At 37.1% G+C, this 22,712-nt stretch overlaps 2 protein-coding genes across 2 annotated transcripts in view; one reads left to right on the top strand and one right to left on the bottom strand.

The window, feature by feature from the left end:
* Nucleotides 1-6,879: 6,879 nt before the first annotated feature.
* Nucleotides 6,880-15,358, top strand: LOC107669715 (forkhead box protein N1-like). Its single transcript, XM_016462084.1, has 9 exons — nucleotides 6,880-6,897; nucleotides 7,382-7,528; nucleotides 8,339-8,656; nucleotides 8,978-9,085; nucleotides 9,919-10,037; nucleotides 10,601-10,697; nucleotides 11,170-11,377; nucleotides 14,454-14,918; nucleotides 15,005-15,358. The coding sequence occupies exons 1-9, from the start codon at nucleotides 6,880-6,882 to the stop codon at nucleotides 15,193-15,195; spliced, it is 1,671 nt and encodes a 556-aa protein (XP_016317570.1). The 3' UTR covers nucleotides 15,196-15,358.
* A 1,869-nt stretch (nucleotides 15,359-17,227) lies between these two features.
* LOC107669755 (protein unc-119 homolog A-like) overlaps nucleotides 17,228-22,712 on the bottom strand; it is an 11,275-nt gene continuing 5,790 nt past the window's right edge. The window contains exons 2-5 of the mRNA XM_016462135.1: nucleotides 19,596-19,709; nucleotides 19,308-19,407; nucleotides 18,045-18,217; nucleotides 17,228-17,943 (exon numbers count right to left, since the gene is read on the bottom strand). Coding sequence (XP_016317621.1) covers nucleotides 17,831-17,943; nucleotides 18,045-18,217; nucleotides 19,308-19,407; nucleotides 19,596-19,709 — 500 coding nt within the window. The 3' untranslated portion in view covers nucleotides 17,228-17,830. The remainder of the gene's footprint in view (nucleotides 17,944-18,044; nucleotides 18,218-19,307; nucleotides 19,408-19,595; nucleotides 19,710-22,712) is intronic.

The raw sequence follows: 22,712 nt of genomic DNA, 5'->3' as shown, positions 1-22,712 counted from the left end.
GTGTATGCTCATAATACATACAAATTTTTATGGCCATCAAGTTAAGCCAAATGTGAACACCCAACTTCATAAATCCAGGTGCTGCAAAGACTTTTTGTTAGAGTTCAATTTTTGAACTCAATCATCTTGCTGTCATCCTCAACAAAACTGTAAAATATTTCAATCATGAAAGACAATGTTTATGCATGCTTGATATTTCCGATCATCTGTTAGTTTTTCTGAGAAACAGAGCATCAGAGAACCCGTAGTCAAGAATGTAATCGTTCAGATTTACTGTTCTACAGTCATTAAAGATTAACATTTTCTTGCCCTCTATAAATACTTTGATTTTCTGCACACTACTGGATGAAAGGGTATTCTTTTTGTGTGTTGACTCTGCATGAGTTGAGATGCCAAACCAGGGAGCAGGAAAAGACTAGCAGAAATGTCTTTGTCAAGTGTGCTTTGTCGTGCCATATCCTGGTGCCAAACTCTTCACCATGATCAGTTACACAGCACAGGGCTTAAGGCATGTTATTTCAAGGATTTCTTTGCAGAGCACACAGAATCAAGACTAATCAAAGAGGGATAACTTGAAATATAGCAATGTATTGTATTGAATAAGTACTGCTGAAACATGCCATGGATTTATTGCAACATGTTAAAGGCATTCAGCATTTCTGCATGATATGAAGTAAAAAGACAAATTTATTTTGGTTTTCCATTTATTCAGTTCAATAAAATTCTATTCAATTCACATCATTGCAAAGCAGAAAGGTCCAGGTAGGTGCTCCGGTGCCATGAGTGCTCTCTTCCGTCTGCCCAGTGCAGAGGGTCCATGCAGTGCTCCTGTGGGCCTGGTCGGTCACACGCTGCTGTCTGCGGGAAAAATGAGAGATAACCAGTATATAACAATATATATATAACACAATATAACATAACATAACATAACATAACATAACATAACATAACATAACATAACATAACATAACATAACATAACATAACATAACATAACATAACATAACATAACATAACATAACATAACATAACATAACATAACATAACATAACATAACATAACATAACATAACACAATATAACATAACATAACATAACATAACATAACATAACATAACATAACATAACATAACATAACATAACATAACACAACACACATGAATGTATTTATACATTTATTTATTATTTATTTTTCTTAAACAGGGACAATTTATAATATAATATTATTTAATATAAATGTGCCAGATTCAGCCAAAATATATTTTGTTAATTTTATTGATATAAAAAAACACCCACTTACACCTAAAAAAACATTTCTCAAATAATAATTATAATAATAAAAAAAAAACGGTAAGTGCCATTGAATTAAGCATGCCATTTTGAAGTAGAAAGACTGAAATAGTATTTTTTTGTAAAACCTATATACCAATAATAGGTTTGATTTACAGCTTCAAAAAAATTACAGTGTATAAACCATAACATATTCTTAAAACAAATCTGTCTAACAATCTAAAACAAATCACATATCAAAAATAAATTAACAAATTCTTATTAAAATGAATTAAAGTAACACACTTAATTAAAAAATGTAAAGTTAAGCCACATGAGGAAAAACACACATAATGACAGTTTCTACATTCTGTCATATTCCCTCTAGTTTTGATTGCCTTACATGAACAAACCCCGAGCAGCAGCGTAACATAAGCCCTTTAGTGAGCGATTCCCTTTCACTATCACCACCCCAACCATCTCCCATTCACATTAGAATATTATTTTAATACAGCAGCTCAGGAAGGCCGTGGTTCTGCCTCCCAGGTTCACAAGGAGGGTAGGGGAAGAATTCACCTGTACTGACATTCATTTTTCCCTCCCTCCCTCTTGCTCTTTCTCTCTCGCTCTCTCTATAGATATCTCTCTCAGTTGTTTTTCTTGTCAGCAGTCAGTCACTATAAAAGCAGAGTGGCAACTCAGAAAGTGAATTTTGAGGAGATCTGCAGCTGGTTTGCAGGTATCTGTGTGGACTCGGACTGTCTTAGATTTACAGCCTGGGCCTGGAAGCACCACATACAGCGGTAAGTGAACATTTTTGCTCTTAGTATGCACTACAGTCATAATTTTTCTCCATTCAGTACATACTAGGATCAACATTGTGGTAAGGCTTCATTGACAGCAAAATAACATTCTAGAAGAGCTAGATCTAAGCTAAGAAGTCCAAAGGAAAGGCGTGCGCACGTGTAAACATCTGTGGGATTTACTTTTCACTTACACAGATACTATTGTAACACTGTATCCCGTTTGGCACCAATAAATAAGGCACCAAGAAATGTCCCTCAGGGTTCTTGTTAGGCTTGTCTCCACCTGGATGAAATCTCCGCTGAAGTTCATCTAGGAAACAGAAGAGAGGGATACAGGAGAGAGAGGGAAAGGTAAGGCAGGTGCAGTCAGATTCTATCGGTATGGTCGTCTCCCTCTGGGTGCTGAAGTTCGGCAGAGTGCCCATTTTCTCCGGGATATGATTATGGATGTGTCTGATATTTACATTTACATTTACATTTAGTCATTTAGCAGACCACTGGCGTGCGGTTCCTGAGATGCCATTTTCCAATAGGGTTGACAGGAGAATCTGGTGGTTCACCGTATCAAAAGCAGCAGACAGATCTAGCAAAATAAGTATAGAAGATTTGGAAGCCGCTCTTGCCAGTCTTATAATACAATATATCTTATTGATATAACATTTAAAATATGTTCTCATTAGCTCTAAAAGAGGCTCCCAGCTGTCAGTGACCCAAGTGTGTGTAGCTGTGCGCACACGTGTGTGCACATGTGTATGTGTATGGGAAAACCTGTTGCAGCAGGTCTGTCCCCTGTGGGTGTGTGGCTCCCACAGGTTGGATAGGGGCCAAATGGACTGAGCCTTTTACAAATTCCCAGTTGGAAGCTCAGAGCTGAGATTTATTTTTACAAGGTATGAGCTATTAGATGAATGCAATTCATTATTTAATGAGTAATGTTACAAATATATGATCACAGATATGGCAGCTGTGATCTATAAACCTAAGCATTTCTTATTACTGATGCCATCAAAATAATAGGGCCATCAAACAATTAATCGCGATTAATCACATCCAAAATAAAAGTTTGAGTTTACATAATATATGTGTGTGTACTGTGTATATTTATGTATATATGACAGGTGTGTGGCTTTCCTAATCAAGTCCAATCAGTATAATCAAACACAGCTGGACTCAAATGAAGGTGTAGAACCATCTCAAGGATGATCAGAAGAAATGGACAGCACCTGAGTTAAATATATGAGTGTCACAGCAAAGGGTCTGAATACTTAGGACCATGTGATATTTCAGTTTTTCTTTTTTAATAAATCTGCAAAAATGTCAACAATTCTGTGTTTTTCTGTCAATATGGGGTGCTGTGTGTACATTAATGAGGAAAAAAAATTAACTTAAATGATTTTAGCAAATGGCTGCAATATAACAAAGAGTGAAAAATTGAAGGGGGTCTGAATACTTTCCGTACCCACTGTATATATTGTGTGTTACATATATACATGCATGTGTGTATTTGTATATACATAATAAATATACACAGTACAGACACATATTATGTAAACACAAACTTTTATTTTGGATGTGATTAATCGCGATTAATCGTTTGACAACCCTACAAAATAATGATGGTTTCATATCTGTCTAATTTATTTGAAGTCATTAAATCATTGAATAAACATGAAAACTATATCTACAAATAGATAATAATGACAAATATTGATAGTATGATTAATGATAATGTTGTATTTATTGTTATATTTTTGTTCATGTTTAATGCTTATATTTCTATTTAGTATAAATATAATTCAAATAATATTATTAATAATATTAATAATAATTTATTATGAAATGCTGTCAAACTATTAAACTACAAGTATTGTAGATTTTAATATATTTGAAGTTTATGCTGGAAGGCTTATACTGAAATTTCTGCCAGGTGCAGGGTTTGGTTGTTTCTATTTGCTCCCTGAGCTGTAAGATGAGCACATTACTAAGAACATCTCTTAATTGAATTTTATCAATAAACACTAGCATTTAGCAGCTGCTGGTCACCATTTACTTTCATTGTATATAAAACAGCAGCATCAACATTCCGCTGAATTTCTCAGGAAAAAAAAATATACAGGATTGGAGTGACATGAGGTAAATGATGACAGATTATTCATCTTTGGATGAACTGTCCCTTAAGTGAAGATTCTGCAATTTGAGTACATTTGGGGAAGTAGGAAGTACTACAGCTAAAGTTTTTTTTTTTTAAACAGATGTATTTCCAGTGAAGTGCAGTGAAAGTGCTGTTGTAGACATACAGGAAGAAATCCTACCAATTACTTGATGGATGACGGTGTAAAGGAAGATGCACAGTCCATTTGAAATGCCACTCAAATGTGATGAGAGCGGTTTTAGTGCAGGGGTGGGGCTGTATGGACATGCAACAGACCAGATCAAAGTGAGATAAATGTGATCATATCGAGAGAGGAAGGAGTGTTGAAATGAAGTACTTTTAGAATATAACTGTTTCAGCACTTTTATTCTTACTCACTCCAGATGATCTTCACCCACCCACACACACACACACACACACACACACACACACACACTTGTATTAGATGATTATATAGCATGGCTTACTGACCTCATTCAGCATTCTGACCTTTGCTTGATGCTGATGGAAAAATGAAATTGTTCAATTTTCTGCAAATATAATTCTATAAAAAACACTTCTCAGTGTGCCAAATCAAATAAATGTCAATTAAAAATTCATTCAAGCACAACCCGATCAATTGATATTAAATAAGAACGCACTTTTATTAAGTTTGCAGCATGTTTTGAGTAGTACTTGGTCGGGCCAAAAGTATAGTAAAGCTCTTTATGAGTTCAGGTTCCATGCAGGAATAATTGAATTTATCCTTCTTTGATAAATCAAGAAAAATTGTAACTTAATACCAGTGGACATATTAACATGAGCGAAATCTTATTTGGTTTCATTTTAAGTTCGACTTGATTAAATTGACCTCAAAGCAGTGATTAACTGAACTTGAATCTAATCATGCAGTGACTTCCTATTGGCTGAACACACCTACATAAGACTAAATATGATAAACCATCTAAAACTATCAGTTGTAGCTTTTAGAAACCACATTATTGCTGTTTTACCCAGATTTATGTCATTTACACACTATATTAAGAATGTACATTTATGCATTACAAAATGTTATTTCTTTTTATCCTTTGTTCAGAATATACTGTATATTTTTGTAATATATTTGTAATTTATTATATATAAGGTAAAGGGAAGGAAAATATGTAGCTACACAAAGTAAATTTTATTGCACAGCTAATTTTTAGCTATTTTTTTATTTTTTTTACCTGTATATTATTTTAGGATTCTGCCAAGAAAGAAAATAGTCCACATACAAAACCATCAGTCTAGCGATAAAACAAGCATCGCAACAATATGACAATGATATCAATTATCTGTTTGAGCCAAGACGGTGATTGCAGTAAATGTCCAATCAGAAGCAGAGAGCTGTGTAAATTAAAGCAATAAGCCCCAAGAAGCCGTGAAGAAGCGCGAAGCGGAGTGCCTAAAACCCCCTTAGCTGTTATAAATTCACTGTAAACCACGGCTTCACGGGGCTTATTGCTTTTATAAAACGGTTATTCCATATACATAGTAAGGTTTCACAAAATAAAACAGAGCAAATAAAGTGTAATGATATTAATAAAAACATTATTCTTCCCCCAATCAATGTAGTTCCTCAAAATCAGTTGTGGTTGCAACAAAATGGTTGCCGAGCAACACACAAACGTAAAAAAAGGTGTATATTTGTAGAGTAATTTACAACAGCTTTGAATGTGGCTCAGCCAATCAGAATCAAGGACCAGAACTATCCGTTTTATAATAACTTAATTTAATAACTTAATGTATACATTTCAGTTATTTGATTACTTACAGTAAAATACTTCAAAAACATATACTTTACATTTTTATATAGCATAAAATCCTGCTATATAAAATTATCCTGCCTCATTTGCTTGCCCAATTCTCTTTTAAACACACACAAGCACCCCATGACCTTTTTGCATACTCGGCTGTTTTCTCTCAAGAAATAACTTGTATCTCAACCATAACAGGTCAAATGATCAGTTTAAAAGTCACAGTGATGGACCATAAAGGCCAACTCAACCTCCTCTCCAATACTGAATTACACTCAATGTTTCAGAGGGAGCAAAACTCCCCCATCTCCATTTCATGTCACTAACACACTTCTGCTTCTCTTTCATGGTTTGTTGGTAATTTTAATGAGTTTTTGGCTCAAACAGCACAGTCTGCTGACAGTAAGTGAGAGTGGCCTGAATTTCCCGGAATACCAGATACTTATGTGGCCTTATGTTTTACCTGTTTATGATCAGATAGCAGCCAGGGCAGTGAAATACAGCAAATCGGGCCTCTTTCACTGCAAAAGAGAACATAGACCAGCACTGTTATAGAAAATGCATAGCAGACAGTTGGAAAGGGATTTTCATTACAAGCAGTTACACAGTTATGGCATGTAAAACTGTAGGTTTGCCCAAAGGCCAAATAGCTAGGGAGACAGATTGTTTGGAAACATGGAAAATGCCTTTAGGAAAAAATGACTTAAGGTTGATTGTTACTGTAATAAATAATGTGCATATATTCACAGTGAGGTGATTTTGCATTAACTGGTTGCATTTGCATTAATGTATAACTGGATATATATTCCTATGTTGTGAAATGTGCTTGAAAACAGGACCATGTGTGCCCCCAATTTAGCAAGGGTCAAGCCAACAAGCATGACAGCATTCCTCTGTGTAACACCACAGACCCTGACACTTGGGTGTGAAAATGTTTGAGGGTAGCCTACATTGCTGTGTTTTTTTTTTTGGGACCACATTTGTAAATTACAGTATCTCTATTTGGGCTATTTATCAATCTGGTCGCCGTGATTTTGCAAAGTAAGACATGTTCCTGGATCAACATCTTTTGTTGATCCTGGATCAGCATTACTGTCCAAAAATATAGATTAAACCCAATCCCTAGCCCTAAACCTAACCCTACCCATAATTTATTCCTAAAATCAGTGTGAAATGATAGCTGATTAACAAGGGTGTAGAAGCACCTAATCCTGATTGTAAGCCTAAAATAGATATTTCCTGAAAAGTTATCCCTCAATTCTGATTGGTTAATTGGAATGTTGTTCCAGGATCAACAAGGATGTTGATCCAGGAACATGTTGTACTTGGTGAAATCACGGTCACCTTATCAATCTATACCTGTGGTGTTTTGAAGAAGCAGGTTGTAGGGACGCTGTCCTCTGAGTACCAGAGCCTGCCTTTCCCATCTGTAAGCAGCAGCAGCAGAAGCTCCCCGATTCCTTCTCCAGGTGACCCTCAATCCTTTGACCATCTAGGGTTGCCCTGCATTCAGATGCCAGAATCACAGGTATTAATCATTTAATTTTAGTTTTCATTTTTTAATCAATTTTGTATTACTTTGTTTTGAATTACGTCGTTTTATAGACTTCTTTTTTCATATTCTTTTTACAGAACTGTCAACCAGTCAATAAACAGGTAGGTATATAGACAGACCATGAATGAATAAATAAGATGTTTTATCTTTCTACTTACATCGTGATAGATGGATGGATGGATGGATGGATAGATAGATAGATAGACAGACAGTGTTTTTGAAAAATGACATATAAGGTAATCTATCTTCTGTATGTGAATCCAGATGAAACTCTCTGACAAGTTGTTGGTTCTACAACATCAGTCCAGACTGTTCTGTAGTTACCGCTTTTTAAAAACTGCTGCTCACCAGCTGCTCTGATTATGACACTGTGTCATAATTATTACGGTATGATGAGGACATGAACCCCTGCACAAGGCACTATTCAAGGACACAAGACCCCGGGGCAGAAATAGAAGTATTTCATCCTGCCTTTTCGTCAAATCCTTTTGATTTTTTTTTATATTAATTAATTATGGCCCCCAGGGAAGGCAGTGTCACATTAAATGCTTTTATGGACTCTTAAGCAGATCAAAGATCTTTACGTGCTACTGCATTTCCTCTTGGAAAACTGCTTCATGTTAAAGAGTGCATTCATTAGAAATTAAACTGCGGCGCGGCTTTACCCGGAATATGTTTCACATATATTGATACTATACAATTTTAGGTTGTATCAAATTTCTTATTGATGCAGGTTTGATAGATATTATATGTTTTTACATGATTTCGTTGTTTAATCTATAGTGTCACCAGAGCAATGTTGGAGAAGAGTTTGCACCGTACTCCCAAAGAGAAAGCATTCCCTACAGGCAGAAGAGTGCAGAGTGCTTTCGTAGACACAGTGTAGACGGAAGCCCTGTTGGACAAGAATCTGGCCTAAGGGAGAACAATCACTACCACCCATACAGGCGTCAATGCAGTGAAGGGGCCATCAGTGAGGTTCAGACCTTCAGTTGTCTCAGAAGAGCTGGATTGGTTGGGAAACTCACCACAAGTGATGGAATGGAGGAGCAATCCTCTTGGACTCCATTAAGCACTGATGTGGAGACCACCGGTGTCATGGTGAGACTGAGGGACTATTTAATAAAAAATGTAAGATTTCTTGTTCAGGTGAAAAAAATATGAGTTTTCCTATACGTTTAGAGGAATTTGCACAGTGTAGAAAAATAATTAAAAAGAAAGGAAAATCATACAGCATATAACTAAAGTCAAGATAACCTATATGGCATGAAAGCTCTTTGAAATTCTTGCCTGGGGCAAAAGACATGGAAACAAGAAAACCTGCCAGGCAGATGTGCACGCAGATGTCCTTATTACACTTTCTAAAGATGCATTAACATGATATGTCAGCATTAAGTAGATCGTGGTCTGTTCTTGGGGCAGGGAACTCAACACCCCTACAGTGAGCCTCAGACGAGCTCTGAAGAACCTCCCGGCTTCACGGCAGTAACCCATCAGACATACAGTCCCATGAGTCCTCTACAACATCAGGTACACCTGATATTGACAGAGTGAACGAATGCATGATATACTGATTATATAAACTAACATTCAAAGGTTTTGGGTTCGTAGAATTTTTTAATGTTTATAAGAAGTCTCTTATCTCACCAAATCAAAAATACAGTTAAAAACTGTAAGATTGATTTTGCTGAAATATTATTATGGGTTTTATATTGAGAAATATTTTTAAATGTAATTTATTCTTGTGATGCAAAGCTGAATTTTCAGCAGCCATCATTCCAGTCCTTAGTGTCACATGATCCTTTAGAAATCATGTTTATTTGATGCTCAAGAAACATTTCTTATCATTAACAATATTGAAAGCCGCTCCATAATATCTTTGTGGAAACCATGATATGTTTTTCATGATTTTTTGATGAATAGAAAGTTTAAAAGAACAGCATTTATTTGAAATAAAATTCTTGGTAACATTATACAAGTCTTTAGTGTCACTTTTGATCAATTTAATGCATCATTCTTGATTAAAACAACTTAAAAACGCGTCTTGCACGTTTGAACTGTAATGTATGGCTATATAATAAATTATAAGGAAGTCAGTATGACTACTGTAGGTTAGTCTTGGCATGTGTAAGAAAGTAGAAATGATCAAATGGTTTTGGATGCATGTTCACAGTCAAAACATTGGCAGGAAGTTCTGCTACATCTTTAGACAGACAAATAACAAAGACTCATGCTTGTTGATTATGGATGTAGTACGTAATGGAAGCTTAAAAATTAAAATCAATAAAAAAAAACTACTAATAACCACACAAATAAGCATTTATTATGGATTTTAATTTTTTTGTGTGTATGACTGTCACTAGTTTTACTCTTCAAGAGGAATAGACACTATTTCTCACTACTATAACCAAAGCCTCTCAACACAAACATCTCAAGACAATTCTGTCCAGACACTCTACCCTAAACCTGTCTACTCTTACAGGTACGTATGTGCACTTCAACTGTTCTATCCTGGTAAACTAAGGCATCTTTTCAAAGCAGCTCATTCTCTAAAACGTCTGTTCATTGTCATCTGAAACCTGTTAGCTCTAACTAGTCTCAGGGCCCAACATATTATACAACAGTTAGTTTAGTCAGACTGTCAGTCTGTGCATTAGTAATGGAGATTTTTCAGTGATTCTTTCTGCAGGTTACATAGACAGTAGGTGGTGACAAGTGACAGTGTTATGAGTAAGTCACTGAATTAATTTAACCGTTTCATTCAGGAACGAAACATTTACAGTACAACCTAACTGCCATTCTATTTAAAATTATTATATTATTATTTTTTAAAAACTAAACTGCTGACAGCTAAACTATGTAATCAGCAGTCTGTAATGAAAAGATGTAATTCCTATCATTATTCATGTGAATGTGCTGTCACTTTGGATAAAATTGCTTGCCAAATGCATAAAAATTTAACTCACAACACAACCAAACAAATCAAAATAAACCAATGCATCACAGTTTGATTGCAATGTTTCATTGTTGAATATTTCTTTCCAGTATTCTCATCTTCCTGGCTCTGAGGAATAGCAAAACAGGCAGTCTACCAGTAAGTGAGATCTACAGATTCATGACAGAGCATTTCCCCTACTTTAAGGTAAACTGCACTACCGCATCTCAGAATAATTTCTACATCTAATATACTCTGATCTACAGTGATACCCTGGAGAAGCCTGTGCATGATTAATGTAACAAATACAGAATGCAAACAGAGTTATTTACCAGGAGTAATTTCCTCGGGCTTTGTGGAATATGCCTGTTATGGCATGATCTTTATATACCTGATGATTTGGTTCACCCTCCTCTTGACACTGTGCTGGTAAAGGGATTTACAGTGTGACATTATTTTGGCTCATCATCATTAGGTAAACATGCAGATCCATACCTATCCAGTGTTGACTTCACTGAGGGAAGGGTTGTAAGAAAGATGCTTGGTTAGAGAAATGAATGGTGCAATCTCTATTTTAGATTCAGTTCTTTCTGTGAACACCTTAGAATATTCTAAAAACCAACTTAGCAACCACTTTACAATGCCATAATGAACCACTATTTTATTTGTTATTCCTCAGACAGCACCTGATGGCTGGAAGAATTCTGTCCGACACAACCTCTCTTTGAACAAATGCTTTGAGAAAGTGGAGAACAAGAATGGGAACTCTTCTCGAAAGGGCTGCCTGTGGGCCCTGAACCCAGCGAAGGTAGAAAAGATGCAGGAGGAACTTCACAAGTGGAGACGTAAAGATCCCCTGGCTGTCCGGAGGAGCATGGCCCGACCAGGTACACAAAGGGATCAGATGCCATTAGGCAAATACTGTAATATTCAAGGTCATATTTGTTGGTCTGAACATTAAATGTGCAAGAAATGTCCCAGATTACCCAAATTCACCTATGCAATATGATTATTGTAAATGCATTGTATACGAATGCTCCTATCCTTTTATAAAAAAATGCTTTCATGTTATTTTAATGCTAAAATGTTTACAAATATAAATAATAATTCTACAATTACAACAATTTTATAATAATAAAAATCTATGTTCAGAATAGACAAAGAAAGACAAAGTATATTTGGTATTTCCTGTTGCAAAATACAAAGAGATCCACATAGTAAGCAAAGTAAAAAGGCTTTATTCTAAGACAGGGCTACATATTAAAAGACACCAACGCGTATCAGCCCAAGCAGGCCTTCATCAGGGTGTTAGACAATAGAGAGCAAAAAGTGGCTAAATATAGATACACCTGACAGCTTCCGGACCTAACCACTAGATGTCTCTTGGGAGTTCATGAATTTCTCCAACAATCCAAAAACTTTCACAAACGACCCAAAAATAATGAAATGAAATAGCCAATATCACAGACAATCCCAAAAAACATTACATTAAAAAAAAAAAAAAAAAAAAAAAAAATTATAAGTATACATATTTTTTCAAACCTATATAAAAATAAATATATCACACAATTGAACAAATACAAATTAAAAGCACCTCAAAGCAAAACTAAAAATTACAAAAATTGAGAAAAATCAATACATTCATTAAGACATGAGAGAGCATTCAATTTATGTATCCAATAAGTGTCCCGTTGCTTTAACCGTCTAAGTCTATCTCCACCTCTGATATTTAATGTCACCTGTTCGATTCCAATGGCCTTCAAAGTACTATCATTACCATGCTTGGCCTGTATAAAGTGTTTCACCATCGGATAGTTCATGTTACCAGTCCGTATTGCATATCTATGTTTAGCCAATCTATCACGTAACCTCCTCTTAGTGAGTCCCACATAAAAACACTTACATGGACATTCCAATCTGTAAATTAATAAAATCTGTGATCTCAAATTTCTTCTTGTTTCTTTTGTCCTCAAAGGTATTAGTCCGGACCATATTGATGCAATAATTACAGTTCCCACAGCTAAAATTCCCTTTAGGTCGTCTTAGCCATGTTTCCCGTCTTGAAGCTGGAAGAAAACTCCTCACCAATTTGTCCTTTATTGTTGGAGCACGTTTAAAAGTAAAAACAAAAAAAATGTTCTTGGAGTCTCATCAACTTGTAAAATATTCCAATTCCTTTGGAATAGGCTAATCCGTTTGATTTGTGTCGCTTCTTTACAATATTTTGCGACAAAATGTAACGTGTTGTTAAGACCTACATTTAGTTTATGTTTTTTTGTTCAACAATTCATCCCTCTTGAGCAACTGGACTTTACCATGAGCTTCTTTTAATATTTATGAACTATATCTTCTTTGTTGAAAACGCTGTTGCAAAATAGTAGATTGCACCTCAAAATCCTCATCTGAGTCACATATCCGTCTCAATCTCTGAAATTGTCCATACGGGATATTCTTAATTAGCTACGGAGGATGGAAACTTCTCCATGCAGAATAGTATTTCGATCAGTAGCCTAGGTTTTAGAAGGTTTTTTCTAGGGCTTATCTGATCTACTGCACTACCATAACTGAATCTTAAGTCAGATGCATATACGATCACAACATATAAGGCATTTGTGTTATAATAAACATGCAGCGGCACCGTCTCCATCTCAGTCTCTGTCCGGTGCGGGTAAAATAATTATAATACTGAAGGTGAGGTACTCACGCTGCACAGTTTACACAAGAATTGTCACTAAAGTTTATAAATTGCATTACTTTTAAATTTCTTACCAGTGTTTAACCATTCAGCGCACTCACTCGCAGCGCACACACATAACGCCAGGTTCACATTACTCCGTTTGCAGTGCATACGTGGTGCATATTTTTTCCGCGCTCATGTTAACGAATTAAAGCGTTCACTGCACACGGTTGCGGTCCGTCAGTGCGTTCCAGGAGAGATCGTTTCAGCAAAGAATTAAAGTAACAGCGCATTGTTTGCAGTAAACATGAACATGGATTGACACGAAAATGTAGTAATTACACCATAAATGCATATTATTAAAGTCTACTGTGTTTCACAGTCAACACATATGGTCGTTTGGCTAGGTTTAAAGGTAAAGAGCACTTTAAGATAAACAAGGAAAAATAGATGGCACTGGTGGAGGTAGGAAAACAAAGTTCTTTATGAACCGCAGGATTGCTTGTAATAAAGATTTCAATGCAAAAGAAAAGGCAGTAGAGCTGACTATTTCTGTCAATGGTAAGTTTGTGATAATGTAAGAAAAGTAGTTTAAATGTTTTGCCACTTGCTTGAGCAACTTAATATATAAATCTAAGTAAATGCAAAAGTAAAAAGCATTGCATAATGTGTTGCTTATATTTATTGTGTTTAAACATGTCTGTGAAAGATTGTATTACTGTACTGTGTGAAAAAAGAATTGCAATGCTGAAAAAGCATTTTCAGTGACAACGTTTGGATTTGAAATCAAAATAATGGATAAATGTTGTGTTTGTAGTAAACAGCCATGGATCAGTAGCGGACTCCTGTGTGAAAGCACAGTCAGTGCTGCTTCCTCTCTCACAAGAGTCACCTAAGAGGGGAATTCCCCCTATTTTCAAAAATGAAATCCAGGCCCTGAATAAATGTCTAAAAATCCTGATTGGAGTATCATATAAATAGGTATAAATGATAAAAAGAAGGCTTTAAAAAGATCGGTATCGGTGATCGGTGATCGGTATCGGCAGATACTGCTTTCTGTGATCGGCGATCGGTGATCGGCCTCAAAAATCCTGATCGGAGCACCCCTATAACTGTCACTTTTGATCAATTTAATACATCCTTGCTGAATAAAAATATTAATGTCAATAAAAAAATCTTACTGACCCCAGACGTTTTAGATATTACACAATATTGCTCGTTTATATTGTAAAATATATATTTATATAATGTATATTAAAAATATGTATTTATGCTCATTGTTTTAGAAGAGCTGGAACGCCTTCTTGGGGAGAGACCTGAAAAACTGAAGTCTCTTGGAGCTCACTTCAGTCTACCAAGCAGCCATACACATTCTCAACCTTTAAGAGTTGCCATGCATCCTGCTTACGGACACCAACCTGTCCATGACACTAGCATCCCGCATCAGCAGTCTCTCTACAACCCTTTACCTTCTCAAACTGTCATCCCACCTCCCCCCTACTTATCCCCAGGCCCTTTATCTTTCTCATACTACCCTCCTGTCACCCATCAGCCCAGTGCCGGGCACCCCTCCAGTCCCAGGACAGGCTGCTTGGATTCCCCCTTACCAGCACACACCCCACCGAGCTACAGCACCGCCCTGCAGGCTGGTCACAGTGCTACAGCAAGCATGCAGGAGCTTCTGCTGGATGGAGAAACCAGTAATGATGTCGATGCATTAAATCCCAGCCTCACAGATCTACAACTACATGGTAAGATTGAGTTTGAAACATTAGCCATGTTTGCAGCGGTTGAGCTGCTTTGTTGTTCATGACTTGTTCTCTGTCTTTGTTTAAAGGGAATCTTTGGGAGGAGCTAAGGAATGACAGCCTCGCTCCGGATTCACTGGTAGTCATGGACAGTCCCAATCAAACACGGGATAGCGTGGGGGTCTGTGGGGGTTTAGCAGAGACTGATGGTGGGGTGCAAGGCAACGTTTCTGAGCTTTATCTCAGCGGGCTCTACACAACCCCTATTCCTCTGCTATGAGAAAAAAAAAAAACCCTGCATCATCTTTGCTGTCCAAAATAGAAAAAAGTTTATATTTTTGAATGTCTAAAAAGTATGATTTCTGTGCTAAATGGTGTGCTTGAGTTATAAAAATGACATTAGTTTTAATGCTTTTATTGCTTGAACGCAGTATGCTGTCCAATACCACTAAACCAGTTTTTCTACACTGAAAAAATTGTTGCAGAATTAATTTTTACTCCGAAATTGCTAGGACATTTCACAATTAGTTAGCTACAAAGCAGGTAACAATTTAGTAGAAAAACTAACATATTCCAGTAATCTTTATTTTATTTACATTTTGGGAAAATCCTTTTTTTTTTTTTTACAGTGTACCAACCTTTTTGACTCCAAGACCCCCATTAACTAGAAGAATATTCAAAGATGCCACTCACAATTTCTACCTGATAAAATATTCTAGAGCTTGGCATAACTAGAAAAATAAATTACATAATGAATGCCCATGAAGTTATAAGATTTCATTAATTCACATAACTTTTCTAGGTTTAGATCTTACCTTTATAATTAGGCTACCTCATATATCCAGGTTTTCCAGTAGGACATGGGAAAAAAAGAGTTGTTGAGACGTTGAATTAAAATAAGAAATATCTTATTTCTTATATCTATATTTTAATGCATGTTTTTATCTTAAGTCGTTTTGAGTATAAGTTATACGTTTGTGGAGTCCCCCTAGTGGGCTCTAAAATCCTTCCATTGGTATTTTTGGAAATTCCAAAAATTTCTGTAAGCATTTAATGCTCAAAATCACTTGAATGTGGCCTAAATTGTCTTATATTGTTTGCTGAAATTCAACAATATATTAATATTTAGTTGCTTTTGTGCAAGTGTTTTTTTAAAGTGTAAAAGTGTTTGAGTTGGTAATATTTTAATAAGGTGTTCTAGACTTATCATATAGTTAGTATTGATTGTTGTTTGCATTTGCCATGGCATCCAATGGGGGATGTGGTTGCCTCTTTTTATACTGTCTTTCCATAGCAACACACATTGAAAGCACTATAACAAGTTAAAACAGATCTCCCGTATTGCAGGATTTTACTAGATCTATTCAAGCATAGGTTAAAGTTATTTTTGTTTGTCAAAATTATAATACAGTACCTGAGGTGGGCTCATCTGATCTACTGCACTACCATAACTGAATCTTAAGTCAGATTCATATACGATCACAACATATAAGGCATTCGTGTTATAATAATACACTGTATACGACAGATCAATGCATTTTGCTGTATTGTAATTGATTTGAACATGTAGCATATAGCAATGTTTATTACTGTAAATTATTATTTTTGCCCTTGGTTGTATCATATATTATTCTTTTGACTATCTACAGAACTATAAAGTTTGCAGTTAGTCAGATTTTTTTTTTTTTTAAAGAAATCAATATTTTTATTCAGCAAGGACACATTCAAGTGATCAAAAGACATTTACATTGTTTCAAAAAATGTATTTTAAATAAATGCTTTTTTTCAATTTATCTTTATCAATTTATCAAAAAAAAAAAAAACGCCCACAAAATATTAAAAAGCACACACTTTTGTCAGTGTTAATAATAATAAATGTTTCTTGAGCACTACATCAGCAAAATTACGTTTTAAAATGTATTCAAATAGAAAACAGTTTTTTAAAATTGTAATAATATTTCACAATATTACTGTTTTTACTATAATTGTGAACAAATAAATGCAGCCTTGGAGAGCATAAGAGATTTATTATGAAATATTCTTACCTGTCCCAAACCTTTGGATGATAGTGTACAGTTTAAATATTGTTTTATCTGAATGAAACCACTATGGAGGAGTTTTATGTGTAAAAGAAATGAATTAAATCAAACTTATGATGATTTAAAGAACTTTGGAATTTTTATTTTTCTCTTTTTTTGTTAAATCACATGAAACAATTGACAAAGATATCTATCACTATTATTTGACAAAAGATGCTATTAAAAATATGTGTGACAATGTATATCAATATAAATAAGAGCATATTAATATAAATAACATAGATTTACATCATCGACCAAATTATGAGCATTCAAAAATGAAAGTGAGAAAAATAAAGCAAAACCAGGCCCTTCTGTAGAGGCCAACAGGAAGTGGGTGCAATGTCAGCGCAAAATACACAGTTCCTGACAGTATCCCTTCCTTTACACACTGCATTGGTCACTGTATCTCCAACCCACTCAACATGATGCTCTTTTTATGCTTTAGAAGCCTTGAGCGACATCGCTGTATGAACATTTAGTCAAAAATCAGGGTTGTTTAGAATTATTTGGCTTTGGGCTTTGAAAAACACAAAAAAACAGAGCATGCAATGAATGCACATGTGCACAGGCACACTCATATCCTCGAAGAGACAGAGTTATCACATACTTTACATGATTCTAAGGAAAAAAGTAGTACTGGCCCATTCTGAGCAACATTCTTTCTCTCACTCACACACACACACACACACACACACACACACACACAAATCCTGAGATTGGGGTGTTTTTTGTTTGTTTTAGCCAAATGCATCATCACATATAAGATTAGATGCCTAGATGCCACTTTCCTCTGCCGGTCCATTGCAACTCAATGCAAAAGGTGAGAATGACTTCCTACGATCCACCGTTGTAAGAATAATCTGCCTTATTGTGCATCACAAGTTTGTTGTCCACAAAGTAAAAGCTGTCAGATTGCGTCTCATAAGGGTGAAGGATCATTTCACGCACTATGGAGGGATACAAGAAACACAGTGTCACATATTAGGTCCAGCCAAAAGATCACAAACTAATTAACAGCAAACAGTTGATAAAAACATTTAGAACGTACTTATTTCTTCAGAGAGTGGTGGGAACTCATAGATGTGTTCACAGGTGTTCTTACTGCTCGGGATGCAGAAACCAAACTCAAAGTCAAAGCTCTTCAGCAGCTGCCCACGGAAATAGTGCCTCTCGATCATTCGGAAGTTGTTGATGGGAACATCGCCTACAGTGAACTCCACCCTGTGGAGGTGGGAAAGGACACATTTAAGGGGACATGGATTTGTAGCAATGAAAATAGCTCCTTCCATGTTATAGGGTTGATTTGATGTTTTAGAAAGAAGTCTCTAATGCTCAGCAAGTCTGAATTTATTTAATCAGAAATACAGTAAAAGCAGTAACATTTTGAAATAGTATTACAACTGAATTTTGTTTTTGGCTTAATACGGTTAAAAGTGTAATTTATTCCTATGATGGCAAAGCTGAATTCAGAAATCATTCTGATAATACAGATTTTTCTTATTATTATCAATGTTGAAAACAGTTGTGCTGCTTAATATTTTAATGGAAATTGTGATACTTTATTTCAGGGTTCTTTGATGAATAGAAATTTCAAAAACAGCATTATTTGAAATAGACATTTAATAACATTATAAATGCATTGTCTGTCCGTTTTGATTAATTTAATGCATCCTTGCCGAATAAAAGTATAAATAATTATAAAGCTGAATAAAACTTTTGAATGGCAATGTACAGAATGTTTATTGCTACCACACCTGTAAGACTTCTATGTAAACATTTTTGTCACATGTGAAATGTAATACAGCTTATACAATATATTTTCTTCCCCATCCTTTAATAACAGTCACTTTTATAGCCTCTCGTATTACATTGTGACAAGTTCACAAAACAGCTATAAATAATATAAAATATAGTATATAAAGCCACTTCACTTTCTTATTTTAACCTATATCTCACAATTACCTTACTAAACCAATTTTTAATTACATTTTCCTCTTATCATTAGTTATCTTTGGTTATTCTTGTGTGTAGGACTAATGGTATCCTACTTTCTTCTCATTACTGCCTTTGACAACATGGCTCATGTGATACAGTGCTGTAACATGGTCTTTTTTAACTTGGAAGGAAGTTGTGAATCAGTATGTTTTTTAAAGTATAATTAACCCATTTATCTCAAAATATCAAGAAAAACTTGATACATCATAATATGACCCCTTTAAAGATTAAGTCAAACAGATTGTGAAGTGTGATTTCAGGCTAATTTTAGGTTGCAATTAAGATCAAGTGTAATCCTGCCACTGATTGCACTTACGTGGCGCCAACCTGGCGTAGTTGGAGGAAAGCGGGGGTGAACTGGTAACGCACAAAGCGCCCGGCGTTCTGGTCAAAGTCCGTTCTGCCCTCCCCACTCTCTGTGAATCAGAAAGGGGTTGGCATTACCGAACGAGCCTTTGAAGGGCTCTTGTGCAGTGCACTGCATCTAAATGGAAATCAGGGCTTTATGGGAAAAAAAATCTAAACGAGCCTTGCATTTAAATGTGCAGTCTGTGTAGGTGGAGTGAGGAAGTGAATTTGAGAGGTCTGCTGGCTCCTTGCCTACCTGTTGTAGGGGGTTTGGTGATCTCAAAAAGAACTGTGCCTGTCTCCATGTCTCGGATTTTGAACCTGGTGAAGTCGATCTTGTGTATGTTCTGCTCTGGACCACAGAGGTAATCTATGGAAACAAAAACAAACCAGGATGTGCCTCAGTTCTGACTCTCATTAGGTCATCATTTGTAAGATAATGAAATACGAATGGATCATTGACACAATGTGATTCTCTTCAGACTTGTCGTAACGTTTCAAAATATAAAGCTAACCACTTTTTAACACTGGTTATGTGCGTGTGACATAGGTCACATGCATCAAAGATATGCCTCAGGGCTGAGAGCCGTACCCTTGTGTGATAGACTGCAGGGACAAAAAGAGCTATTTCTGTTCTCTCTGATGTTGTGTGGGAATGACATTGATGATGACCATACACCTCCTCGATTCATTACCTGCCTGCAGAGACTGATACTGTTTAGAAATACTGTCAGAACAACAGGAAAAGAGATATACTGACAGACAAACATTAATAAACACATAATACTCCTATTGATTCAAAATTTAAGTTTGCTTTAACAGTGTGCTTGTGCTGTTTTGTGTAAAAAATGGCAGTTGGTTGGATGTTTTGCTTTAGAAATAATGTGCAATAGTATAATGACAATAATAAAGTAGCGTGTGTGTGTGTGTCAGGATTATGGACTAGTCTGTGTGTGTGTTTGCCCCTGTGACCCAGTTTCTTCCTCATGTTGATTGTGTTAATTTGATTCCAGGTGTGTCTCGTTCCTCCCCAATTATCCTGCCTTTAAAAGCCCTAGTCTGGGCTGAATGTCCTCCTTGTTCTCAGTTTTCCTGTGGATTATTAAAGACTGTGTTATTCAAGAACTCCTCGTTTTCTCGTTCCTTGCTCTCCGAGTGAATTGTGACAGAAGACCCGACCCAAACAGTTACTTCCGTTTGTACACTCCATTTTGTTTCTCTTTTTACTCTGTTTTTTGTCTCCGTTGTGTGCCCTATGTATCCCTTCCTTTGCCCCGAATTCATCCTCCTCCTGCTGGAGCAGGGGGAAAATTCGCTTGAGGGTCATACCAGACTGTTTCTGGCTGTGGCCCATCTCACCACCTATCCGGACGACGCGCTCTGCGCGCTCTATGACGCCAGCCTCAACACCGCGCGCAGAGTGCCGTCGTCCGAAGATGGCCCTCTAGCTGAATTCGCTGCCTTTGTGGAGTGGACACTGGCGAGAAATGGATCTCCGTTCCCCGCCGGTTCCCAGGAATTAATCGCCAGTGCCACTCCCGATCCAGAGCCTAGCCCACCATCTCCCAGATGTGTGGAGCGCATGCCTGAGCCCACTGCTGACAGAGAGCCAGAGCCCGCCGCGACCGACGAGCCATCGCCAGAGAGAGCGACAGAGCTGAGGATCGCCGCGGAGCCAGAGGCCGTGACGTCAGTCAAGGTGTGTGAGCCGGCAACAACGCCTGCCACGAGGGAGAAAGCCACGGACGGTGTGAGCATGGCACCGTGGCTGAGGGTGAGCTGAGTATGGCACGGCAAAAGGGCCAAAACGAGGAGGGGGATCTCATAGACTGGGAGTCTGATATGGAGATCGAACTGCCCCCTCTCCTCTCTCCGTCGTCTCTGCTGGTCCCGTCCAGCCCTCCTTCATCCTTGATTCCCTCGTCCAGCCCTGAGGGGGCTTCCGATTCTCCAGTGCCCGCTCCTAGAAAGCGCCTTCCAGAGCGCCCTCCAGTGCCCGCTCCTAGAAAGCACCCTCCTGTGGCCGCTCCTCGAAAATGACCGCCCTCCCACCCGCTCCACCGCTATCGTCTAGCGCTGCCTTTTGTACTTTTGACTTTTATGATGGCTGTTGATGTTTATTAATTATTATTATATACTAACTAATATTTTATATAACCGTAGTAATTATTTAATAATAGTATTTAGTTTTGGGAAACAGTGTGTATGTGTTTGTGACAGTGATTTTAGTTACATTATTCCAACATTAGATGGCAACAAGAGACTGTTTTATGAGCGAGTCAGCAGTAAAGACTTTTATATTGAAAGAGGCTGAAACAGGGTTGTAAACAAGATAGTATTTTTACCAGAGGGGGCTTCCGATCCAGAGTTAAGCCCTGAATGCCTGGAGACTCACAAATGCCCACCCTCCCACCTACTCCTGCCTCCTCCACCGCTGTCGTCTGGCAGCTCCTCTGCTCGCCCTCAGCCCACCATCATTGCGGTGCGAGCCCCGCGGGACTGCCATCCTCCAGCGTCGCCGTAGCTGGAGTCTCCCTTGACTCCACAACTAATGTTTTATTGTGAATATGAGATTGAGCTGAAGAATGAATGCTGTATCACACGCAGGTAATCACACTTGCTCAGTCCATCTCTCATAATACTCTACTCTAGATAATACAGTGAGCTTTTAATACAGTAATACTTTAAGCTTTCAATGAAGCAACTCAATGTTCCTTTGTTACTACACTGTAAAAAATGACCGTGAATTTAATGGTAAAAGACTGATGGGCTTTGGTTCATCATGTGACTTTCTCATCACCACCTGCATTTGGTGGTTATCAGTGTATTACAAAACAGATTTCAGTACTTCAATAGGTTGGTATATTAACATTATATCAGTTAATGAAATTACGGTACTTAACTGTAAATTTAAGGTATAACCGTAAAACCTAAAATGTTGCTACCGTATTTTTTACGGTAAATTTCCGGCAACCACAGCTGCCGTTTTTTTACCATAAATTTTACGGAATTTTTTTACAGTGTAGTTCTAAAGTGATGTTTTAGAATTAGTAATGGAGGATTGAGCTCAGCTGTCAACAAGTATAACTGTCAACTTGAGATTTGAATCAGTGGTGGAAGGAAGTAGCTCTGCACAAAAGAGGGTTTTTAAAGACAGCCATATCGCACTGCTACTCGTGTGATATTGCTCACACACACACACACACACACACACACCCACAAGCTCCGCCAGGCTCCCTCGTCCCTCCGGCTCCGCCTTGGTCCTGTCACTCCGGCTCCACTGCGGCCTCCCGGATCCACATCGCCGCGTCGGTTGCCGGCGCCATCTGCTCCGCCTAGGACCTCCGGATCCTCCCCATCGCCCTGGCGCATC

The sequence above is a fragment of the Sinocyclocheilus anshuiensis genome, unplaced genomic scaffold (assembly GCF_001515605.1).
Source record: "Sinocyclocheilus anshuiensis isolate Anshui unplaced genomic scaffold, SAMN03320099.WGS_v1.1 scaffold684, whole genome shotgun sequence".
In the NCBI taxonomy this organism is placed as follows: Eukaryota; Metazoa; Chordata; class Actinopteri; order Cypriniformes; family Cyprinidae; genus Sinocyclocheilus; species Sinocyclocheilus anshuiensis.
This window is presented reverse-complemented; position numbering and strand designations above follow the sequence as displayed.